This window comes from Bubalus kerabau, chromosome 14, assembly GCF_029407905.1.
Source record: "Bubalus kerabau isolate K-KA32 ecotype Philippines breed swamp buffalo chromosome 14, PCC_UOA_SB_1v2, whole genome shotgun sequence".
Lineage (NCBI taxonomy): Eukaryota > Metazoa > Chordata > Mammalia > Artiodactyla > Bovidae > Bubalus > Bubalus kerabau.
The window spans coordinates 83,766,587-83,787,096 of record NC_073637.1 but is presented as its reverse complement, the minus strand read 5'-3'; the positions used below and the strand labels follow the sequence as shown (position 1 = coordinate 83,787,096).

General features: G+C 47.4%; 1 protein-coding gene and 1 long non-coding RNA gene across 2 annotated transcripts in view; one reads left to right on the top strand and one right to left on the bottom strand.

Annotated features, from left to right (window-relative positions):
- Window positions 1-20,510, bottom strand: part of DEPTOR (DEP domain containing MTOR interacting protein) — a 158,916-nt gene that overhangs the window by 50,799 nt on the left and 87,607 nt on the right. Inside the window, exons 5-6 of the mRNA XM_055546781.1 lie at window positions 3,438-3,623; window positions 1,063-1,197 (exon numbers count right to left, since the gene is read on the bottom strand). Coding sequence (XP_055402756.1) covers window positions 1,063-1,197; window positions 3,438-3,623 — 321 coding nt within the window. The remainder of the gene's footprint in view (window positions 1-1,062; window positions 1,198-3,437; window positions 3,624-20,510) is intronic.
- LOC129627137 (uncharacterized) lies at window positions 17,796-19,889 on the top strand. Its single transcript, XR_008702437.1, has 3 exons — window positions 17,796-18,032; window positions 18,153-18,320; window positions 19,765-19,889. It is a non-coding gene; the product is annotated as an uncharacterized LOC129627137 (long non-coding RNA).

Here is a 20,510-nt window from a genome sequence, read left to right as displayed (position 1 = left end):
GGGTGGAAGGTGTCCTCAGGCCACGCTGACCCCAGCGGACCACAGTCCACTCGGGGACGGCCGTGGTGTCCCTGCGTCCAGGCGCCTGTGGGCTGAGGAGGTGGCTCGATCTGAGTGCAAGTTCAGTACCCATCTGTGTGCCTAGGTTGTTGGGTGGTTTTTTTTTTTTTTTCTGGAACATAAAGTCTATGGGGGTTGAAGAGTAGAGTTGGAAACCACAAGGCATGGAGAGTCCTCTGCAGGGGTAGGTGGGCTGCAGAGCTCCACGCTTCTCCCTTGCGGGTACAGAGACCTTGCAGATCCAAGCATCAGTTACCATCCGGGCAGCGGCGCCTCCCCTGCTGTGCACCGCTCAAACCCACCGCAGAAACCAGCGGCTGCTCCTGGAGCTGGGGCTGCTGGCGTGAAGGCCCTCAGACGACCGGGGTTCGCAGCTGTCCTGGAAACCCTGTCTGCAAAGACAGTCCACTTCCCCAGGCCGTGCCCCGCTCTGAAAGGCGGCCAGCATCCAACGGCCGGTCAGCGTGAGGGTCTAACAGCCTGGCCACCTCCCCCAAGAGGGGACCCCTCTCCAAGGCCCCCCGACTCCAGAGCACCACCTGGGGTCAGCCGCAGCCTCCTCGGGGCGCGCGCTGCAGCCCAGTTCCCTGTCTACAAACCTGCGTTCTCCCTTCCTTCCCCCAGGCGTGCCTGCCTGCACGCTGAGTGCCCAGTGCCCAGTCGTGTCCAAGTCTGAGACCCCAGGGCTGCAGCCGCCGGGCCCCTCTGCCCAAGGGATTCTCCAGACAACCTCGCTGGGGCGGGATCTTCCCCACCCAGGGAGCGAGCTCGTATCCCTTACCTCTCCTGCACTGGCTGGGGGGTTCTGTACCACCAGCGCCGCTGGGAAGCCCCCATCCAAGAGGAGCCGCCCCCATCCAAGATGAGGGGCCCCCAAGTCGCACCACGCATGGAGATCACCCGGTTCGTCCCCTTCCACTTAATGAGGGAATCCGCTTAACAAAGCCCGCGCGCGCCCGCGTCCCCACAGCCTCGGGCAGACGGGCTGCGCCCGCCACTCACCAGACTTGGGGTTGCAGAGCACAGGGGGGCTGTTGGAGAGGGTGGGGCTGCTGCTGAAGTAGCCGCTGCTGCCGCAGCTGCCCATGCTGCTCCTTCGCGCAGCCGACGTGGTCTTGATTTCCTTGCTGGGGCTGACTGCGGGCGAGGACACGCGGTCATGGCCGTGGGCCGGGCCCCGGGACACGTGCCCGCATGCACGGTGGTGGGCTGGGTCCCCGGGACACGCACAGTCACTTGGGGGTGGGTTGGGTCCCCGGGACATGCGCGGTCACCCATGGAGGTGGGCCAGGCCCGGGGACACGCGCGGTCATGGCCATGCGCTTGGTCCCTGGGACACGTGCCGGCGTCCACGGTGGTGGGCTGGGTCCCCGGGACACGCACAGTCACTTGTGGGGTGGGCTGGGTCCCCGGGGACATGCGCAATCATGGGCAGCAGTGAGCTTGGTTCTCGAGAACTGGCCGCCTGCAACTGCCGGGGTTGTGGGGCAGCCTCCACTGCCAGAATCAAGCCCTCTGGCCTTGGCATCGGAAAAGCAAGGGTCTGAGTGGCAGCTCCGCCACCTATGAGTAAATAGCAGAAGCTGGGCCTAGTCCCTTGGGTTTTGTAAGCCTCAGTTTCCCCAGCTGTAAAGTGGGAATAATGCTCTCCAGTGGGGATTGGTGCAGGAGTGGTTATATAGGGGAAAGCACTCAGCTACATGAAATACTATTTTAAGAACCTCGGAGCTCATGCCAAGCATCCCTGAGAGGATGTAAATTAAGTGCCGGCAAGACACTTAATGAACTAACGGTGACAATAAGTGCCTCCTGATTGAAGAGTAAACCGCTAATCACTCAGCGCCACAGAAGATTAAAACACAGGGTGTGACCTCAGGCTTGGAAGGCGTGCAGTACTGAAGCAGCCGCTTCAATGATCTGACCTCGCTTTTCCCTCCATGGAGCTGGCTGGCTCTCATCAGGGGGAGGAGAGCATCAGTGGAAGGACAGCAAGGTGTAGGATACAGGGAGAGGAGCGCGGCGCAGAGCCTGGCCCCGGGAAGCCCAAAGCCACGCTGGCCACCACGGTCACCATGGTTACTGTATGCTGATCACGGTCACCTGTTCAGGTCTCTGGGACTCAGTGAAGAACAGGCAGGGTGTGGATGGTTCCTGTGCGTTTGCAGGAGGCTGACGCCTTAGGGGCACACAGCTGGAGGGCATCCAAGCACAGGCTCAGGCCCCTACCCTCAGCTAGCATTTCCTCTCCTGGTGCGGCCCTTTCTTCGTTCTCTGCCCCTTCCCAGCCTGTCTGAGGAACCTGGGATGTGGAAGGCTGGAGAGGAGCACGGGGTCAGGACGAATTCCTGCCAGACCCAGCTCCGCCCACCACTTTCCAGCTGTGGGAGCCTGCCGAAGCCAGTCCACAGCTCCCTGACTGAATTTTTTCACCCGTAAAGTGGGGATACAAAATGTCTTTCCTTGTAGACTGACAGTGAGGATTCAATGAGAAAATTTGTGCAGTCAAGCTTGGCTCCGTGCCAGGTGCAGAATGTTCCCAGGACTTCTAGTTGTAAGCGTTCTCACTGTCACCTCCTGTTCGTAACCAATTCATGTTTTCCCTTTGTTCAGGGTTTCAGGTGAAGCCTGAGGCCTTGGGCTCCAAGCCTTAGGCTGACCAGTTTCCCGAGTCAGGGTCGAGTTTTCAGAGCAGAAGACAGCCCAGGAAGCAGCCATCCTTACACAGGATGACAGGTCGTTAGCCTTCTCTGAGTGAATGAGGTTATTTTGTTCAGTTCAGTTTGTTCAAATGGGGTTATCGTTGTGAACATCAGTCATCATTTCTGCCCAGGGTTAACTGTCAATATGAGACTGTCTGACCTTACACACAATGCCCCAGGATACTGTGCTTTCTGAGCGCCTATGTCTGCCTTTCACAGGTTTAACTTGGTTTGTGTGATACATTGATAATCACTTTCCTTTTAGTTGTATATGCCCTCAAAAGTCTTATTCATCCTTATATAGATTTTCAATGCTGGACTTTGAAAACTGGATAATTAATGATTGTTTTTCAGGCAGTAAAGAATCTGCCTGAAATACAAGAGACCCAGAATTGTTTGTAAATGAAAAGTAAATAAGGTATGAGTGAGGGCTTGCGTGGTCTTTTGTAATTTAAATACATAAAATTATAAAACAGACTTCACAGCATTGAAGTTGATTACCCAGGAACAATTTGGTGGTGTGTGTGTATGTTTCCTTTTGGGGGGGCAAGATAAATAAATATATAATTTTTTAGTTATAAATAATGAGTTTCTTGAGAACAGAATTCACAAAGGTGAGTTAGGGCTGTGTTACTTCTCAACAGACGCACGCGCGCGATCAGGGCGGGACGCACGCACCTGACGTGAAGCTGGCCGACTTCCGGTGGTCGTGGCCCTGCTTCCGCAGGCAGAAGGGGCTGTCGTGCGTCTCCTGGGAGGACGGGGATTTCTCACTGAGCAGCTCCATCAGCCTTCGCCTCCGCCGGAAGTTCATTCTGAACTGGTAGAGAAGATTGCTGTCCACAAACGGGTGCTTGTTGGACACTGGGGAGAAGAAACAGCCCGTGAGACCGTCTGGTATCCTGCAGACACTGGGCACTGTGGCCGGGAAACTCCAGCCAAGAGACAGGAACAAAAGTCTTGACAAAGACTTTACACCCAATGCTACAATACCCTTTATACCTCAGGGATTTATTGTGGTCCACGTGCAACTTCAATTTTATACTCTGAGTGCATGAATCGTGGAGACGCAGAATAGGCAAGACATCAGGCTTCAAAAGCCACGTGCCGAGGCCATTTTGGTCTCTGAGAAGTAACCAAGAATGCTGCAAACTGGCCAGCAACATGCTGAAGTCTCAAACAACCCCCCCAAAATTCAAAACACTTGAATAGACTCTATCTCCAAAAATCCAATTAGCATATGAAAACTTGCCCTCACTAGTTAATATGGAAATGCAAATTAAAATCACAATGAGATGCTATTTCACACTCACTAGACTCACAACACAAGAGAAGACTCTACACACGGGCATCACCAGATGGTCAACACTGAAATCAGATTAATTATATTCTTTGCAGCCAAAGATGGAGAAACTCTATACAGTCCACAAAAACAAGACTGGGAGCTGACTGTGGCTCAGACCATGAACTCCTTATTGCCAAATTCACACTTAAATTGAAGCAAGTAGGGAAAACCACTAGACCATTCAGGTATGACCTAAAACAAATCCCTTATGATTATACAGTGGAAGTAACAAGTAGATTCAAGGGATTAGCTCTGATAGAGTACCTGAAGAACTATGGACAAAGGTTCATGACGTTGTACAGGAGACAGGGATCAAGATCATCCCCAAGGAAAAGAAATGCAAAAAAGCAAAATGGCTGTCTAAGGAGGCCTTACAAATAGCTGTGAAAAGCAAAGGAGAAAAGGAAAGATACACCCATTTGAATGCAGAGTTCCAAAGAATAGCAAGGACAGATAAGAAAGCCTTCCTCAGTGATCAATGCAAAGAAATAGAGGAAAACAAAAGAATGGGAAAGACTAGAGATCTCTTCAAGAAAATTAGCGATACCAAGGGAACATTGCATGCAAAGATGGGCACAATAAAGGACAGAAATCATATAGACCTAGGTAAGTAGGAGAAGAGGTAAGTAAACTATTATATTCATACCATGAAACACTCCTCGGTGATAAAAAGGAATGAGCTGTTAACACAGAAGACAATGTGGATTAATACGAAAAGCATTAAGCTGAGTTAGAAAGGCCAGACACAATTTATATGAAGCTCAAGCAAAGACAAAATTCACATATAATGACAAATTAGAAAGGGGGAGGGATAAGGGACTGACTGGGAAAGAGCAGGACAAGACTCTGGGGCGATGAAGACATTCTGCATCTTATTTTACATGAATGAATATATATATATATATATTATCAGGGGGCTTCCCAGGTGAAATCAAACTAAGAGTTTAAGGTATGTGCATTTTCTTGGAGGTTAAGTATGTGTCTGTCAATAAAGAGAAACAATCAGGGCTTCTCTGGCGGCTCAGTGGTAAAGAATCCACCTGCCAATGCAGCAGACACGGGCTCCATCCCTGGTCCAGGAAGACCCCACACGCCTCAGAGCGACTAAGCCCCACAGCCACTGGGCCTGTGCTCTGAGCCCACGCCTCACGGCCACGGAGGCCCTTGAGCCCCCCAGCAAGAGAAGGAGCCACCGCACGAGAAGCCCAGGCAGGGCAGCCGGAGAGGAGCCCGCCTCTGCAACCGGAGGAAAGCTGGCACAGCAGTGGAGACCCAGCAGAGACAAAAATCATAAACACGATCGGTTTTTAAGAGACAAACAAACTGCAACAACACGTTTTGTAAGTGGGCTGGGAGACCAGGAACGGGAGTCCTCAGGCCGTAAACCAGCAGGAGAGGCGGCGCAGCCGCCGGTACAAGCTGCTGCACGGCGCTGATGCCCAAACGGCCGTCCGGACACTGATCACTGCGCGTGTGGTCAGCGTCAGAATGCAGCCGTCTGTTCTACTTATCTGGGGTTAAATGTGGGGTTTTAATCCAGTTTCCTCTCTCAGTTCCTTTTCAACTAGGTTGTTATTTCTACTCTAACAGAAATTTCTCTCTGACTGCTTGATAATTAAAGGCAGTCAAAACTCCTGCAGCTTTGAAAAAAAGAAAAAATTGAGAGGATTTTTTTTCTTCCTTTTGATTTCAGCAAGACAGGTCAAAACCTGGTTTTATCTTAGAGATTCTACATGTGTTCTGTAACAGCATCACTGAAATGTAATTTACATATAAGATAACTCACCTACTTAATGTGCACGGTTCTCTATCTACTCTAGAATGTGCTCACAGAGGTGTGCATCCCAGCATCACAACTGATTTTAAAATATTCCCATCAACACCAGAAGAAACCCAGCTCCTGAGCTGTCCCTTCCAGTCTGCCCGTGACCCTTATTCACAGGCAAGCACTGACCAACATGCCAACCCTGCAGCGCCGCCTGCCTTCGGCATTTCGTACGATTAGAGCCACATAAGGCCCACTGTGACTCGCTTCTTCCACTTGGCATAACGTTTACAAGGTTTATCCATGTAACGCCGTGTATTGGCACTTCCCTCCCTTTTTTTTTTTAACTTCCCTCCTTTTTATTGCCAAATAATTTCCCATAGTCATGTACGGGTGTGAGAGTTGGACCATAAAGAAGGCTCAACACTGGAGAACTGATGCTTTCAAACAGTGGTGTTGGAGAAGATGCTTGAGAGTCCCTTGGACTACAAGGAGATCCAACCAGTCAGTCCCAAAGGGAATCAGTCCTGCATATTCATTGGAAGGACTGATGCTGAAGCTTAAGCTCTAATACTTTGGCCACCTGATGTGAAAATCTGACTCATCAGAAAAGACCCTGAAGCTGGGAAAGATTGAAGGCAAAATGAGAAGGGGGTGGCAGAGGATGAGATGTTTATATGCATCACTGACCCAATGGACATGGATTTTAGCAAACTCCAGGAGATAGTGGAGGACAGAGGAGCCTGGCGGGCTGCAGTCCATGGGCTCATAAAGAGTCAAAGAGTCAGACATGATTTAGCAACTACACAACGACCACAAAAAACTATACACTTCAGGTAAATGAATGATGTTGGCCATGAAGGCAAACACATCTAATTCAGAGATGGTACTGCATATTCTCAGTAAATAATGTATTCAGGAGATTATACATACATCCTAGACCAAAAGATAAGTCAATTACATTTTGATATGATATCTATAAATGGTGGCTCCCATGATAGTCAAATTTTTATATAAATGTATTACATCACTACATTCAATAATACTATAATACAGTAATACTATAATACTAATTTTATAGATAACTTATTTTTTTCTGGCAACCTTTTCTGAGTTTACTGTGGTTTTTAAAATCCGGAATGTGACTTTGGCAACAGTATCTTAAATTACAACCTGAAAATACATAGTACTGTACATACCCTTATTAAGACCTATTTTGTCTTTGTACAGTGAGTGACACAAAACACTGGCTTTGGTATAAATAAATCCAGAATAGCATTCTTTTTTTTTTTTTTAATTTTATTTTATTTTTAAACTTTACATAATTGTATTAGTTTTGCCAAATATCAAAATGAATCCGCCACAGATATACATGTGTTCCCCATCCTGAACCCTCCTCCCACCTCCCTCCCCATTCCATCCCTCTGGGTCGTCCCAGTGCACCAGCCCCAAGCATCCAGTATTGTGCATCGAACCTGGACTGGCAACTCGTTTCATCTAAACTAATTCCATGACAGATAAAAGTGCTTTAAGTTATCTGCAGGCTTTACCTACTGAGCCAAGGATTAATTCATTCCCATTCTCCACCTCCCGAGTTGTATTACCACCTATATCTAAAAGGGTAAACGTATCACCTAAGATAAGATACAGGGAGTAAGTTTAAATAGCCCTTTGTCATCACATAGTCTCTCCAGTAATCTACATGTTTAAACATGACCAAATCAGGGCAAACCAGGACTGTATAAGATAGTGGACTATCCATGTTAAACATAATGCCAAGATTGAAAGAATTCAATAAATTGCACGTTTGTTATTTTACAACCAATAGTGGTAAAGAACCCACGTGCCTAATGCAGGAGACATAAGAGATGCTGGTTTGATCCCTGTGTCGGGAAGGTCCCCTGGAGAAGGAAACAGCAACCCACTCCAGTGTTCTTGCCTGGAGAATCCCATGGACAGAGGAGCCTGGAAGACTATGGTCCATAGGGTGGCAAAGAATTGGACACGACTGAGTGACTTAGCACGTTGTTGTTTTTAGTGTGACCATCATTTGCTGATGATCCATTGTCATTTGACTTACGGGAATTCAACTTTATGCGGCACTACATTCAATGCCCCACTTCCATTTTCAAGGACTGATTTGGTGTTTAGGGCCTTAGGAGCAGCCACACGCTGTGAAACGAAGTTCTCCACGTGTTCATCCTTCAGCTGTGTGGCTGGCACAGATGGAGACAAAATCCTTCTCTCAGAACAGGGACGTAACAATTGCATGTGTCCCTTGCATTGTTTCCAATCAAGTCTTTGGCTTTTAAAAGTGCTCTTTAATTTTTCCCTCTCATTAAAAGTTTAAATATACAAACGCTCAGTTTTGTACATTTGCTTTGCTTGTGAGTGCAATCCTAGGTATAGCAAAGATAACCATCGTTACAAGAGCTGAGTGCAAGCAACCATATTATAGCATCTGTCAGTCACTCGTGACGTCACTCACATCTTCAACCAATGAGCGCCAAGGGAGGGTCCCACACCCGCCCAGCCATCTCCCGTTAGCATGCTGACTGGACCACGACATCTTCATCTGCTCATCCTTTCAAGCTCATCAATACCAAAGTCTTCCAAAACAGACGTGGCTTCATCTAAGAACAAAACAGTCAAGCCAGAACTTTTCTGAAGACTCTCTTATAACTTTCAGAAAACAGTCTTACGTGATGAAAAGCGACGGCTCAAGAGTCAGCAGAATTCGGCTTTGCTCCCAGTCCTGCCTCCTTTCTGAGCTGAGTGATTTGGGCAACTTACCAAATTTAAACCTCAAGTTTCCTGCATAGTTCTGCTGTGAAGAAGAAAGAGGACAGCTTCCGTAAGAAGTCTGGGATCTGCGGATCGCCTTCAGCGCTCTTCTGCTCAGGCTCCCGGGGCCACTTCCATGGCTGCTCACGAGAGTTCCTGCAGGAACCCGCCCCGTCTGTCTGTCCTGCCCTGCTTTCAAAGAGCGCTGTGTTCAGCTCCCACGAGCAGCTCTGTCACCTTTCAGTCATAAGAAATATGAAATCTTAACCAGATATCCAGTTTGGCAAATATCCCCCGGAAGATATTTAAATCTCAGAAGTCAAACAAAAGTAAGACATAAAGGAGTGAGTTTAGACAAAGTAAGTTTTAAGAAGAATTAGATTAAGAAAGCTGAAGATTTCTTTTGTATAGGCACAACTTCATATGTGGGCTTCCCAGGTGGTAAAGAATCTGCCTGCCAATGTAGGAGACTCAAGAGACTCAGGTTCGATCCCTGGGTTCGGAAGATCCCCTGAACGAGGAAATGGCAACCCGCCCCAGTATTCTTGCCTGGAAAATTCCATGGACAGAAGAGCCTGGCAGGCTATAGTCCATGGGGTCAGAAAAAGTTGGACACGACTGAGTGACTGACCACATACGCATACAAATTACATATGTAGAGTCTCAAGAAATAAAAGTGGCTAAATGACATATAGTTTATATTCCACAGAGAGTAACGAATTGATTCTGTTCTATACTTTAATGGGACAATCTCCATATAAAATGCAAAGTTCATTTGCTACATATGCAAATTGCTCTTCATTAAACACAAAAAACAAACAACAAGAAAAAAGGAAACTCCTAAGGTCTAGGAAAAAGATATTAAAGACAAGGAAAGAAAATCAAGGAGAACTGTGATGCGTATCTCTAATCTTGAGGTCATTCCAGTTTTTCATTTTTGCAATCCCAATCTCCAATCTCCTATCCACACAAGATCTTTTCATTATGCTCAATGTTGTACATATATAATTTAACAAATTTTGTCCTTTGCTCCTTGAGAATACATATATGCCAGCAAATTTGGAAAACTCAGCAGTGGCCACAGGACTGGAAAAGGTCAGTTTTCATTCCAATCCCAAAGAAAGGCAATGCCAAAGAATGCTCAACTACCGCACAATTGCACTCATCTCACACGCTAGTAAAGTAATGCTCACAATTCTCCAAGCCAGGCTTCAGCAATACGTGAACCATGAACTTCCTAATGTTCAAGCTGGTTTTAGAAAAGGCAGAGGAACCAGGGATCAAATTGCCAACATCTGCTGGATCATTGAAAAAGCAAGAGAGTTCCAGAAAAACATCTATTTCTGCTTTCTTGACTATGCCAAAGCCTTTGACTGTGTGGAAATAAACTGTGGAAAATTCTTCAAGAGATGGGAATACCAGACCACCTGACCTGCCTCTTGAGAAACCTCTATGCAGGTCAGGAAGCAAAAGTTAGAACTGGACATGGAACAACAGACTGGTTCCAAATAGGAAAAGGAGTACGTCAAGGCTGTATACTGTCACCCTGCTTATTTAACTTATATGCAGAGTACATCATGAGAAATGCTGGGCTGAAAGAAGCACAAGCTGGAATCAAGATTGCCGGGAGAAATATCAATAACCTCAGATATGCAGATGACACCACCCTTATGGCAGAAAGTGAAGAGGAACTAAAAAGCCTCTTGATGAAAGTGAAAGAGGAGAGTGAAAAAGTTGGCTTAAAGCTCAACATTCAGAAAACTAAGATCATGGCATCCAGTCCCATCACTTCATGGCACATAGATGGGGAAACAGTGGAAACAGTGTCAGACTTTATTTTTGGGGGCTCCAAAATCACTGCAGATGGTGACTGCAGCCATGCAATTAAAAGACACTTACTCCTTGGAAGGAAAGTTATGACCAACCTAGATAGCATATTCAAAAGCAGAGACATTACTTTGCCAACAAAGGTCCTTCTAGTCAAGGCTATGGTTTTTCCAGTGGTCATGTATGGATGTGAGAGTCGGACTGTGAAGAAGGCTGAGCACTGAAGAATTGATGCTTTTGAACTGTGGTGTTGGAGAAGACTCTTGAGAGTCCCTTGGACTACAAGGAGATCCAACCAGTCCATTCTAAAGGAGATAGGTCCTGGGTGTTCATTGGAAGGACTGAAGCTAAAGCTGAAACTCCAGCACTTTGGCCACCTCATGCGAAGAGTTGACTCATTAGAAAAGCCCCTGATGCTGGGAGGGATTGGGGGCAGGAGGAGGAGGGGATGACAGAGGATGAGATGGCTGGATGGCATCACCGACTCGATGGACATGAGTTTGAGTGAAATCTGGGAGTTGGTGATGGACAGGGAGGCCTGGCGTGCTGCGATTCATGGGGTCGCAAAGAGTCAGACACGACTGAGCGACTGAACTGAACTGAACAGAAGATGCACACATCACCATTGTTTGCAACTACACAATTCGGACCTAAAATTAACATCTAGTAATTGAGGACTAGCTGACTGAATCGCTCCTGGAGAAGATTACCATCTGATCAGGAAGAGGGGAGAAGAGACAAGGTTCATGCTGCACTCTCAGAACCTACTGTGAAGGCGCGCTTTCATCCCAGCTATGACTGAAAACTGACAATTTCTAATTCATCCAGTTTATACTTTCTGGGACTGTCCAAGCGTTGCCTTTTGCACTGGTCGAATTCTCTAGGGGCCTGACTCGGCCTAGCTCAAGTGAGACATAAAACAGGAGGAAAAGGAGAAACAGCCCAAAGCCAAAGCAATGTAAATACACAACAGTTTATCATTCAGGGCAGCGTGGGCTTCAGAAGCGCCAAACTCACAACGCTGACATTCGGTAAAAGAAAACAGGTCCCTGTCCACTGTACACTTTCACCTTTCAGAAAGCACAAGGGGGATATCACGCAATGTATCTACCAAAATCATAAACTGACGTAGTTCAGAGACATGCCTATGGAGGATAATATGGTTACATTTTCCCCATTAGAAATTATTAGGATGATTTTATCAAAGGAAGAAAATTTTAAAAGCTGATTATCCAAAGGAAGGAGAATTGGCTTCTCTTCCACTCGCACATATATTCTAGGGCTGAATCTGAAAACTTCTCATCTTAAGCCCCATAAGTTCCATTGAATATAAAAGATGTTTTAGGCTACTTATCTAGTTGGAGGGAGGGAGATCACTTACTTTCATCCAGCCTTGAAATATTTGCTGACAGATGACATAACACAACAGACGTCATGGAAGAGCAATTCACACTGAATCCAGCAGTGTGGTAAGAAAGTAAGAAGGTGGGGTTAAGGAGGGGAGAGGGAAAGAGAGTGGGATATCAGCTGTGCCCTAGATATCACCTCATCAGGAATTTTAACAAGTTTTAGAATTCAGAAGAGTCAAGAAGCCTTGGGAACTGCCTGGTGGCCCAGTAGTAAGGCTTCCCTTGTAGCTCGGTGGGTAAAGAATCTGCTGGCAGATCTGCCTGCAGTGCAGGAGACCTGGGTTCAATCCCTGGATCCAGAAGAGCCCCTGCAGAAGGAAATGGCAACCCACTCCAGCACTCTTGCCTGGGAAACCCCATGGACAGAGGAGCCTGGCGGGCCGCAGTCCAGGGGGTCGCAAGAGTCGGACACGGCTGAGCGATGGAAGCAACAGCAGCCTGCTTAGGGTCCCTGCTTAGTGGTTAGGGCCCCTCACTCCCACGGCAGGAGGCACAGGTTCGATGCCTGCTAGGGAAACGAAGATCCCACTGGCCTTGTGTTACAGCCCACAGCGCTGGGAGGTGCTTACACAGGCAGGGGAATAAGGACGCTGCCTGTTGTGACGGGAAAGAGCCAAGGCCAGCAGGGCTGAGGCTGAGGGCCAGGGGCGTCAACCACGCGGCCCTCAGGGCCAGGACTCTAAGTGCAAGGGGCGTCAACCACGCGGCCCTCAGGGCCACCGTCCAGACGGAAGAGCCTCACACGCTGTGATCAGCACCCTTACCATCAGGACATGGCGGGCCTTCCCTGCTGGTCGGTGGTAAAGAATCTGCCTGCCAGTGCAGGAGACACGGGTTTGATCTCTGGTCTGGGAAGATCCCACACGCCTCAGGGCAGCTAAGCCCGTGTGCCCCAACTACTGAGCCTGTGCTTTAGAGCCCAGGGGGTACAGCCACCGAAGCCCACGCACCCCAGAGCCGATGAAAAGCCGTCCAGCACAGCCAGAGCAAAGACCACACAGCAGTGAAGACGCAGCACAGACAAACATCAATAAATACAGTTATTTTCAAGGACGTGCCGCAGCAGAGGCGGGCGTGGCTTGCCACCTCCGGGGTGCGCAGTCGTGGGTGGAGGATCTTTCTGGGCATCAGGGATGTTACGCCACCTTACCACTGGCTCCATTCCTCCTGCTTCCTTTTTCTGAGCCTACAGAACCCTGTACTTCCTTCTGGAAGGACCACTTAGCACTCACAGGCATTGTTTAAGAGCACCGACAAGCCCCAAGGAGTAACATGTGGTAGATCTAGTCCGTAGACTTAGTGTTTCTAGAAGGCAAATCAATTCTGCCTATGAAGACGCTGCGTCTTCCCTTCCAACAAAAGCTTTCAGTTGTCTCCCAAGTCCTGGGATGGATCTGCTCCTGCTGGATCACAGTCCTACAGAGTCCAAGCATTTCATGTCACTCAGTATGGAGAAGGCAATGGCATCCCACTCCAGTACCCTTGCCTGGAAAATCCCATGGACGGAGGAGCCTGGTGGGCTACAGTCCATGGGGTCGTGAAGAGTTGGACATGACTGAGGGACTTCACTTTCACTTTTCACTTTCCTGCATTGGAGAAGGAAATGGCAACCCACTCCAGTGCTCTTGCCTGGAGAATCCCAGAGATGGGGGAGCCTGGTGGGCTGCCGTCTATGGGGTCGCACAGAGTCGGACATGACTGAAGCGACTTAGCAGCAGCAGCAGCAGTATGCTGTACATTAAAAAAAAAAACAAAAACTGTCAAGACTAACAAATAGGAATATTATGCTGTTTAAACCATGTGTCTGTTGGAAAATATGAGTTGAGTGTTAATTACAACAGAAGATGAAATCTGTTCATTCAAGAAAATCTAGACTACACTTAAAGCCATAACAACCCACCTCAAACCATCCTAAAGGGACGCAGGAGTCGAAAGCTCTGCTTTTCAAAGCAGCGCAGTCCTTGATTCAAGAAGGTTAAGCAATTGTGTTCAAGTGTTTTACACCACACAGGGACGGTTTGGTGCCTGGGATACAAAACTCTTCAAGAGGCAATAACAACAGTGAATCAGAGAACTAAAATAATTACTTCCTGAGTCCTGACAACATTTAGAAGGGGATATGAAAGCAGGAAATTGATTTTAGGGCATAAAGTTCTATGAACTGACATTACTAAAAACACTTCACATACACGAAGTTAGAAGCCAATTACACTCATTTAATTGATGGAAGGGAGGACAGGAGATGGAAAAGAGGAAACAAGGATGGAAGCGTCTTTAGTAAGACAGCAGGAAGAAGCAAATGAAAACATCACGCTGTGGCTGCACAGGTCTCTGCTGCTGCTCTGCCAGACAAGTGAAGGTGATCAGCAGACGGAAGGTCAAGTTACACTTTGTTCTTCTCTGTGCTCCTTTAAATAACAGCTGGGTACCTTCCAAAGACCAGAACCGTGTACTGCTAGTGATAAAATTCAGAACAAAGCACATGTTTTTCAAAGATGAGGTTGTTTTTCAGAGACTAATTCGTATTACAAGTGCAGAGAGGTCTGGAGACAAATTTACTTTGGCAAATGGAATACTTCACATACAGAATTCAATGAAAGATATCTGCAAGTCTATTCTAGATCTTTTGGAACTACTGACATAAATCCAAGGGCCTTTAGTGTCGATTTATTTTTTAAAGTATATATTCATCATAGAGTACATATAAGATATTGTTTAAAACCAGCAATGGATGAGGCCATTAAACCTATTAATCTCTGCCCATCAAGGCGTCTGATGATGAGGATATATTGATGAGAAGCGTAACCATCAGCCAACATTTACAAAGTGGCACGCCGTGCCAGGCCCTGTGCTGAGCACTTGGCATGATCACCTCACTGAGTTCTCAGGGCAGCAGCGAGAGCTATTGCAGTTACTCACAGTTCACAGATGAGATTACACAAGGTCAGCCTGCCCAAGGCCCCACGGTCCTTAACCAGAAGGTCCGAGAAGGCAAGCCCAAGTCTAAGGACCCCATCCCTCATTCTCCTCACTGGACTGTCCCCCATCCCACCATAATGCCAGCTGAGCGCGAGACGAGCTCACAAACACAGGAGCACAGCCTGCTTCCCCCTCCTTTCTCCTGTCGCCAGGTAACAGAGGACAATTTGGCTGAAATGTTTCCTACAAAACGCTTCGCCAGGGTAAAACGCTGATTACCGTGCAACTGCTTATTAAAAGGGCCAAGCGGGAAGGCTGGTAAACACACTTCTTCCTCCAGATGGCTCCGGGTTGAACGCTGGCTTCACGTTTTACTAAGTGACTTTAATTTCCCTGAACTTCAGCTTTATTCATCCATAAAGACGAGTTGCGGGAGCAGTGAAACAGCGTAGGTAAACGGCTCATTAGCGTCTCCAGCCCCCAGAGGTGTTCGGTCAGCCACGTGCAGACCTCCCAGTGATGCCCACGGGGGTCAGGGCCCCAAGGACACCTTCCCCAGTGTAACCCCTTTCGGGCTCCACCGGTGTGTGCGTCTGGGGGAACAGGAGGCATCCTACCAACACCAAACAAACTCAGCATGGCCAACGCCATAGAGAAGGACACCCAGTGTGATGCTGGAGGTGTTACGACAGACACTACCCCGGAACCACCCCTGCGGAAGCCCACCAGAGCTATTCCCAGGTGATACCGCCTTACCACGCCGGGGAAGGCTACCGTATAACCTGTTATATAACCTGTGTAATAATTTATGAGGTGTTCCTTTTGAGACTGGGGAGACTAGGACCCTTGAAGGAGGAGGAAACAGATGTTCAGAAAAGGAGGGTGTCAGTGGTGAGATTTAGTAGCTAAAAAAACCCCCCAAAAAAACCTGTCTCCATATATTTTCTCTTTTTCCTTCATATATACATTTTACTGAAGGATAGTCGACTTACAGCGTTTCAGGCACACAAGGTGATTCAGTCATACATATACACATATATTATTCTTCAGATTTTTTCCATTATAGGTTATTACAAGATGTGGACTATGGCTGCATGTGCGATAGTTCCCAGTAATATTTGTTGCTTGTTTCATATCTATTTCATTTTTAAATTAGAAATTTAGCATCCTATTCATATATGTTCTATATTATTTATATTTGTACTCACTTTTTCTTAAAAAAAAAAGGAAGATAGAAAATATAGGAATAATTTCACCTACTTTTTTTTAACCAATAAACTTTATGTACTGGAATAATTTTAGTTTTACGCAGAAAGGCTGTAACGATAGCACGGCAGTTCTGTACTTTCCACCCGGTGCCCCTTGATGCTAACAAGCATGGTACACTGGTCAAAACAACTAAGACCTTAACATCAGGACACCCACCTGCTTTAAATCTAACTTAGAGCTTCCAGGAACTCCCTGTATGGACGCAGGAAGCACACTGTTCTTTGGAAGCCCATGTTTCAGAGGGAAGGTCACTTAGTTACTTAATGAAAAAGACATTTGTCCTTGAGGCTGACAAGGCTGGCTGCCTGTCCAAATCCAATCTCCCTTTCTTCCTGCTTCATCGTTTGCACAGGGAGGGAGTGCCGGCCATAGCAGCAGGATCCACTGGCCGCCTTCCAGGAAAGGGGACCATGTGACAGAGGCCCAGCCCTTGTGATGCAGGTAAGAATCTCCGGGAAAGGCGGCTCTCCACAAACAAAAAGGACCCCCCGCCCCCCGCTCCCCACCCTGCCTGGTTCTGTTCAAGCAGGCACTGCCACATCTTCTCCTATTTGTAGTAAAACACAGTTCTGTTATTATTCCAAACTCAGGTCTGGAGACTGAAATCAAAGGCTTAAAAAACCAACACTTTCTGTTTATCTACAGCCCACACCTATAACAAACTATGCTGGACTCAAGAGCTAAGGGCGATTAGACAGCAAGTCTTACAGGCAAAAGATACGCCTTCCTCCTTGGCTCTGATTCCCTAGTGACACAGCCGCTTATGGACAGTCCCTGGGTCTCACTGTTTCCATCTGTGGAAAAGAAGTTACAGTAACTTCTTTAATCCAAAGCAAGTGCCATTAAGACACATATGGGAAGCCATAACTCTCTTGAAGACAGGATTGCAAATGATGCCCATGCATGAATAAATAATATCGTTCTGCTGTCAACAAAAGCCCAAAGAATCCCACAACAAAAGACCGAGAATTTAAGAAAATGCTCCTGAATCTCGGGTCGTATCCTGGATAAGCCTGTTCTGAGCAAAAAGAGACCTACCGAGATCAGACACAGTCCAAACGATTGCAGTCAACAATTTCTGACCTGTGGAAATATTTAATCAAAGGAAACATTAAAATATCAGAGGAGAAAGAAAACACGACTATGAAACCACTGTGCTAAATAGAGAACTGTGATTTCCGTTCCAGAACCTGTGTGGCTGGCACCCTGGTTTATTTGGGTGTCCAAACTGGCATGGCAAAGTAGAGACACCAAGGTGCTTCCTCAACACAAATTTTCAGGCATTTCAACCATTGAGGAACAAAGTTCTCTGAGCTAAGGGGCTGAAAAATGAAATACACACTCACCGAGACACCACCAACCCTTGTGATGATTTCAAAAAGGTCTACAGGGCTTCCCTGGTAGGTCAGTCGTCAAGAATTGCCTGCCAATGCAGGAGACACAGGTTTGAACCTTGATCTGGGAAGACTTCATGTGCTGAAAAGTGACTAAGACCCTGCACAGCCATTAAGCCTAGGCTCTAAAACCGGGGCTTCTCTGGTGACTCGGACGGTAAAGAACCCACCTGCAGTGCGGGAGACCTAGGCTCACTCCCTGGGTCAGGAAGATCCCCTGGAGGAGGGCTACCCACTCCGGTGTTCTTGGCTGGAGAATCCCATGGACAGAGGAGCCTGGTGGGTTACAGTCCATGGGTCAGAAAGAGTGGGACATGACTGAGTGACTAAGCACAGCCCTAACGCTTCTGCTAACCCCAGCAAGAGAAAAGCCCACGAAGCTTCAGAGACCCAGCACAGCCAGAAATAAATAAATAAAATTATTTTTTTTTAAAAAAGGGTTTAGATCTGTGTTCTCCAGAATGGCTGACAAGCACTTGAAATGTGGCGAATCTGAATTGAGATGAGCTGTACACACAAAATACCCTGGACTTTGAAGATCAAGTATTTATAAAAAAGAAGGTAAGACAGCTGATTGCTATTTTTCATACTGATTGTATTTTGAAATAACATTCTGGAGATCGTGTGTTAAGATATATTACTAAGGGAAATTTTACCTGTTTCTACTTTTTTTTCACTGAGGCGATCTGAAACGTTTAAATCACAAACATGGACTGCGTTTGTGGCAATCCAGTCTAGAGGCCGGTGTCTCACAGGCACAGAGCAGCTAACCGACAGGAGCTCATCCCTCACGTGTAGCACGTGGAGAGCCGTGTGTCCTGAAGATAACTCGCATCCTGAGCTCCGACGGTCAGTGGGCAAGAGCTGCTGTTACCGCAGTCTGTGAGGCTCTTCTCCCCCTCGCCCTGCCTGCCCAGCACTGCTTTACCTGCTTTACCCCTTTGATGAGGAAGTGCATTTGGTTCCCACTGACAGGAATCCCTGCCTGAGGCTCTGTGCTCAGCAACCGTGGAAAGGGCTTCAGTGACGGGAGTGGTTTTGCCAGCAGCCAAAACCAACACACTCAGCCCTGCTCCCAGGCCTGGTGGCTTTGGTGGTTTCTAATCGGACTGAAACCCAGGCGCCAGCTGAGGCAGCGGCTCCAGTAAAACGGGAGAAGAGAGGCCCCGACGAGCCGGGTCCCCTGGGGGAGGACCGAAGGGGGTGGGCTCCTGTGTCAAACGTTGCTCCTGGGACAGAGAAGAAAGACAGTGAAGGGGAGCTTTTCAGAACAAAGCCAGACAAGATGCCAAAGACTTCAAAATGTTATGTCAATGTTAAAACCACATACGAACATTTCTACAAAAAATCATTCTCGAGACTAAAATTGGTTATGAATATTAATAAACATATTTTCCCAACTGTAATAAGGATGCGTGTGCGCCTGTGTGTGTAATCCTTCTTAAAGTTTAACTTAATACTCTCATAGTCACAACGATCAGAGTTTACATATGGCCAGTTTTTCTTTGTAATTGAATTATATAGTTGATTTATAATATTGTGTTAGTTTCAGGTATACAGCAAAGTGATTCAGGGACTCATATTTTTTTCAGATTCTTTTCCATTACAGGTTATTATGAAGATAGTGAATACGGTTTCCTGTGCTATACAGGAAACGTGAGTAGTTTATCTATTTTACATAGGCATGCATGCAGGTGCACTCACTAGTCAGCTCTGACTCTTCGCATGGGCTGTAGCCTGCCCGGCCCCTGCCCTCGGGATTTCCCGGGGAAGAGTACTGGAGTGGGCTGCCATTTCCTTCTCCATTTTACCTACAGTGGCGGGCATCTATTAATCCCGTACTCCCAATTTATCCTTCACTGCCGCCCCCCCCATCTCTTTTGCTTTTGGTAACCCCAAGTCTGTTTCCTATATCTGTGATCTGTTCTGTTTTGTAAATAATTTGACTTGTACTATTTTTTGGATTATACATATATATGATACACCAATATTGGTCTTTGACTTACCTCACCTAGTATGATCATCTCTGGGCCCAGTCATCTTGCTCTAAGTGGCAATGTTTCAATCTTTTTGGTGGCTGAGTAATATTCCATCATACATATGCCACATTGTCTTTATCTACACATCTGCTAATAGGCATTTAGGTTGCTTCCAGGTCTCGGCTATTATAAACAGTGCTGCTATGGACATCTGTGTACTTGCATCTCTTCAAGAGTTTTCATCTTTTCTGGATTTTTGCTCAGGAGTGGGATCACTGGACCATACGCTAACTCTTTTTTTCTTTTTTTGGCAGCTCTCTGCACCTTGTGGGACTGAACCTGAGCTGTGGCAGTGAAAGCACAGCATCCTAATCTCTAGGCCACCAGGGAACTGCCGAGCTTGAGTCTTTCCACAGTGGCTGCACGAATTCACATCCCCTCCAACAGTGCAGGAGGGTCCCTTTTCTCCACAGCCTTCCCAGCATTTATTGTTTGTAGACTTTTTCGTGATGGCCATTCTGACCGGTGGGACTTGACACTTCATTGTAGTTTAATGTACAGTCACTTTTATACCTATTAATCACTCCATGGCATCAACAGACTGGAGTCTGTTTTTCCATTCCTGGTGGAAGAAGGGAGAAGGGGAGGCAGATAGAAAGAGGGAGCATTTCCAAAGAACTGCAGGCCAGAACAGAAGACAACCCAGACGCAGTCTGAGACGGGTGTATCAGCTAAGAAAACTGAGTTAAAGCGAGCAGCTGAGAATCTAGAGCCTCACACGGCGGGTGGGGGACCTCCGAGGGAAGAAGCACGAGATGCCGCCGTGTGGCAAAGGGAAGCAGCTGCGGGGATCCTCAGGGGATGCCCGGGGAGAGCCTGGGTCCCCGCGAGCCCCGCTGCCCTGACCCTCCAGCCTCTCGCTGAGAGAGGGACTTCCTGGAGACTGAGGCAGGGTCAGAGCCAGCAAGGCCTCTGTGGCGGGCCAGAGAACACGGGCGGTCTGCTCCTTAGTGAGAACCTCGACTTTCTGCCCCACCCCCGGCCCCCCTTGAGGGCTGCG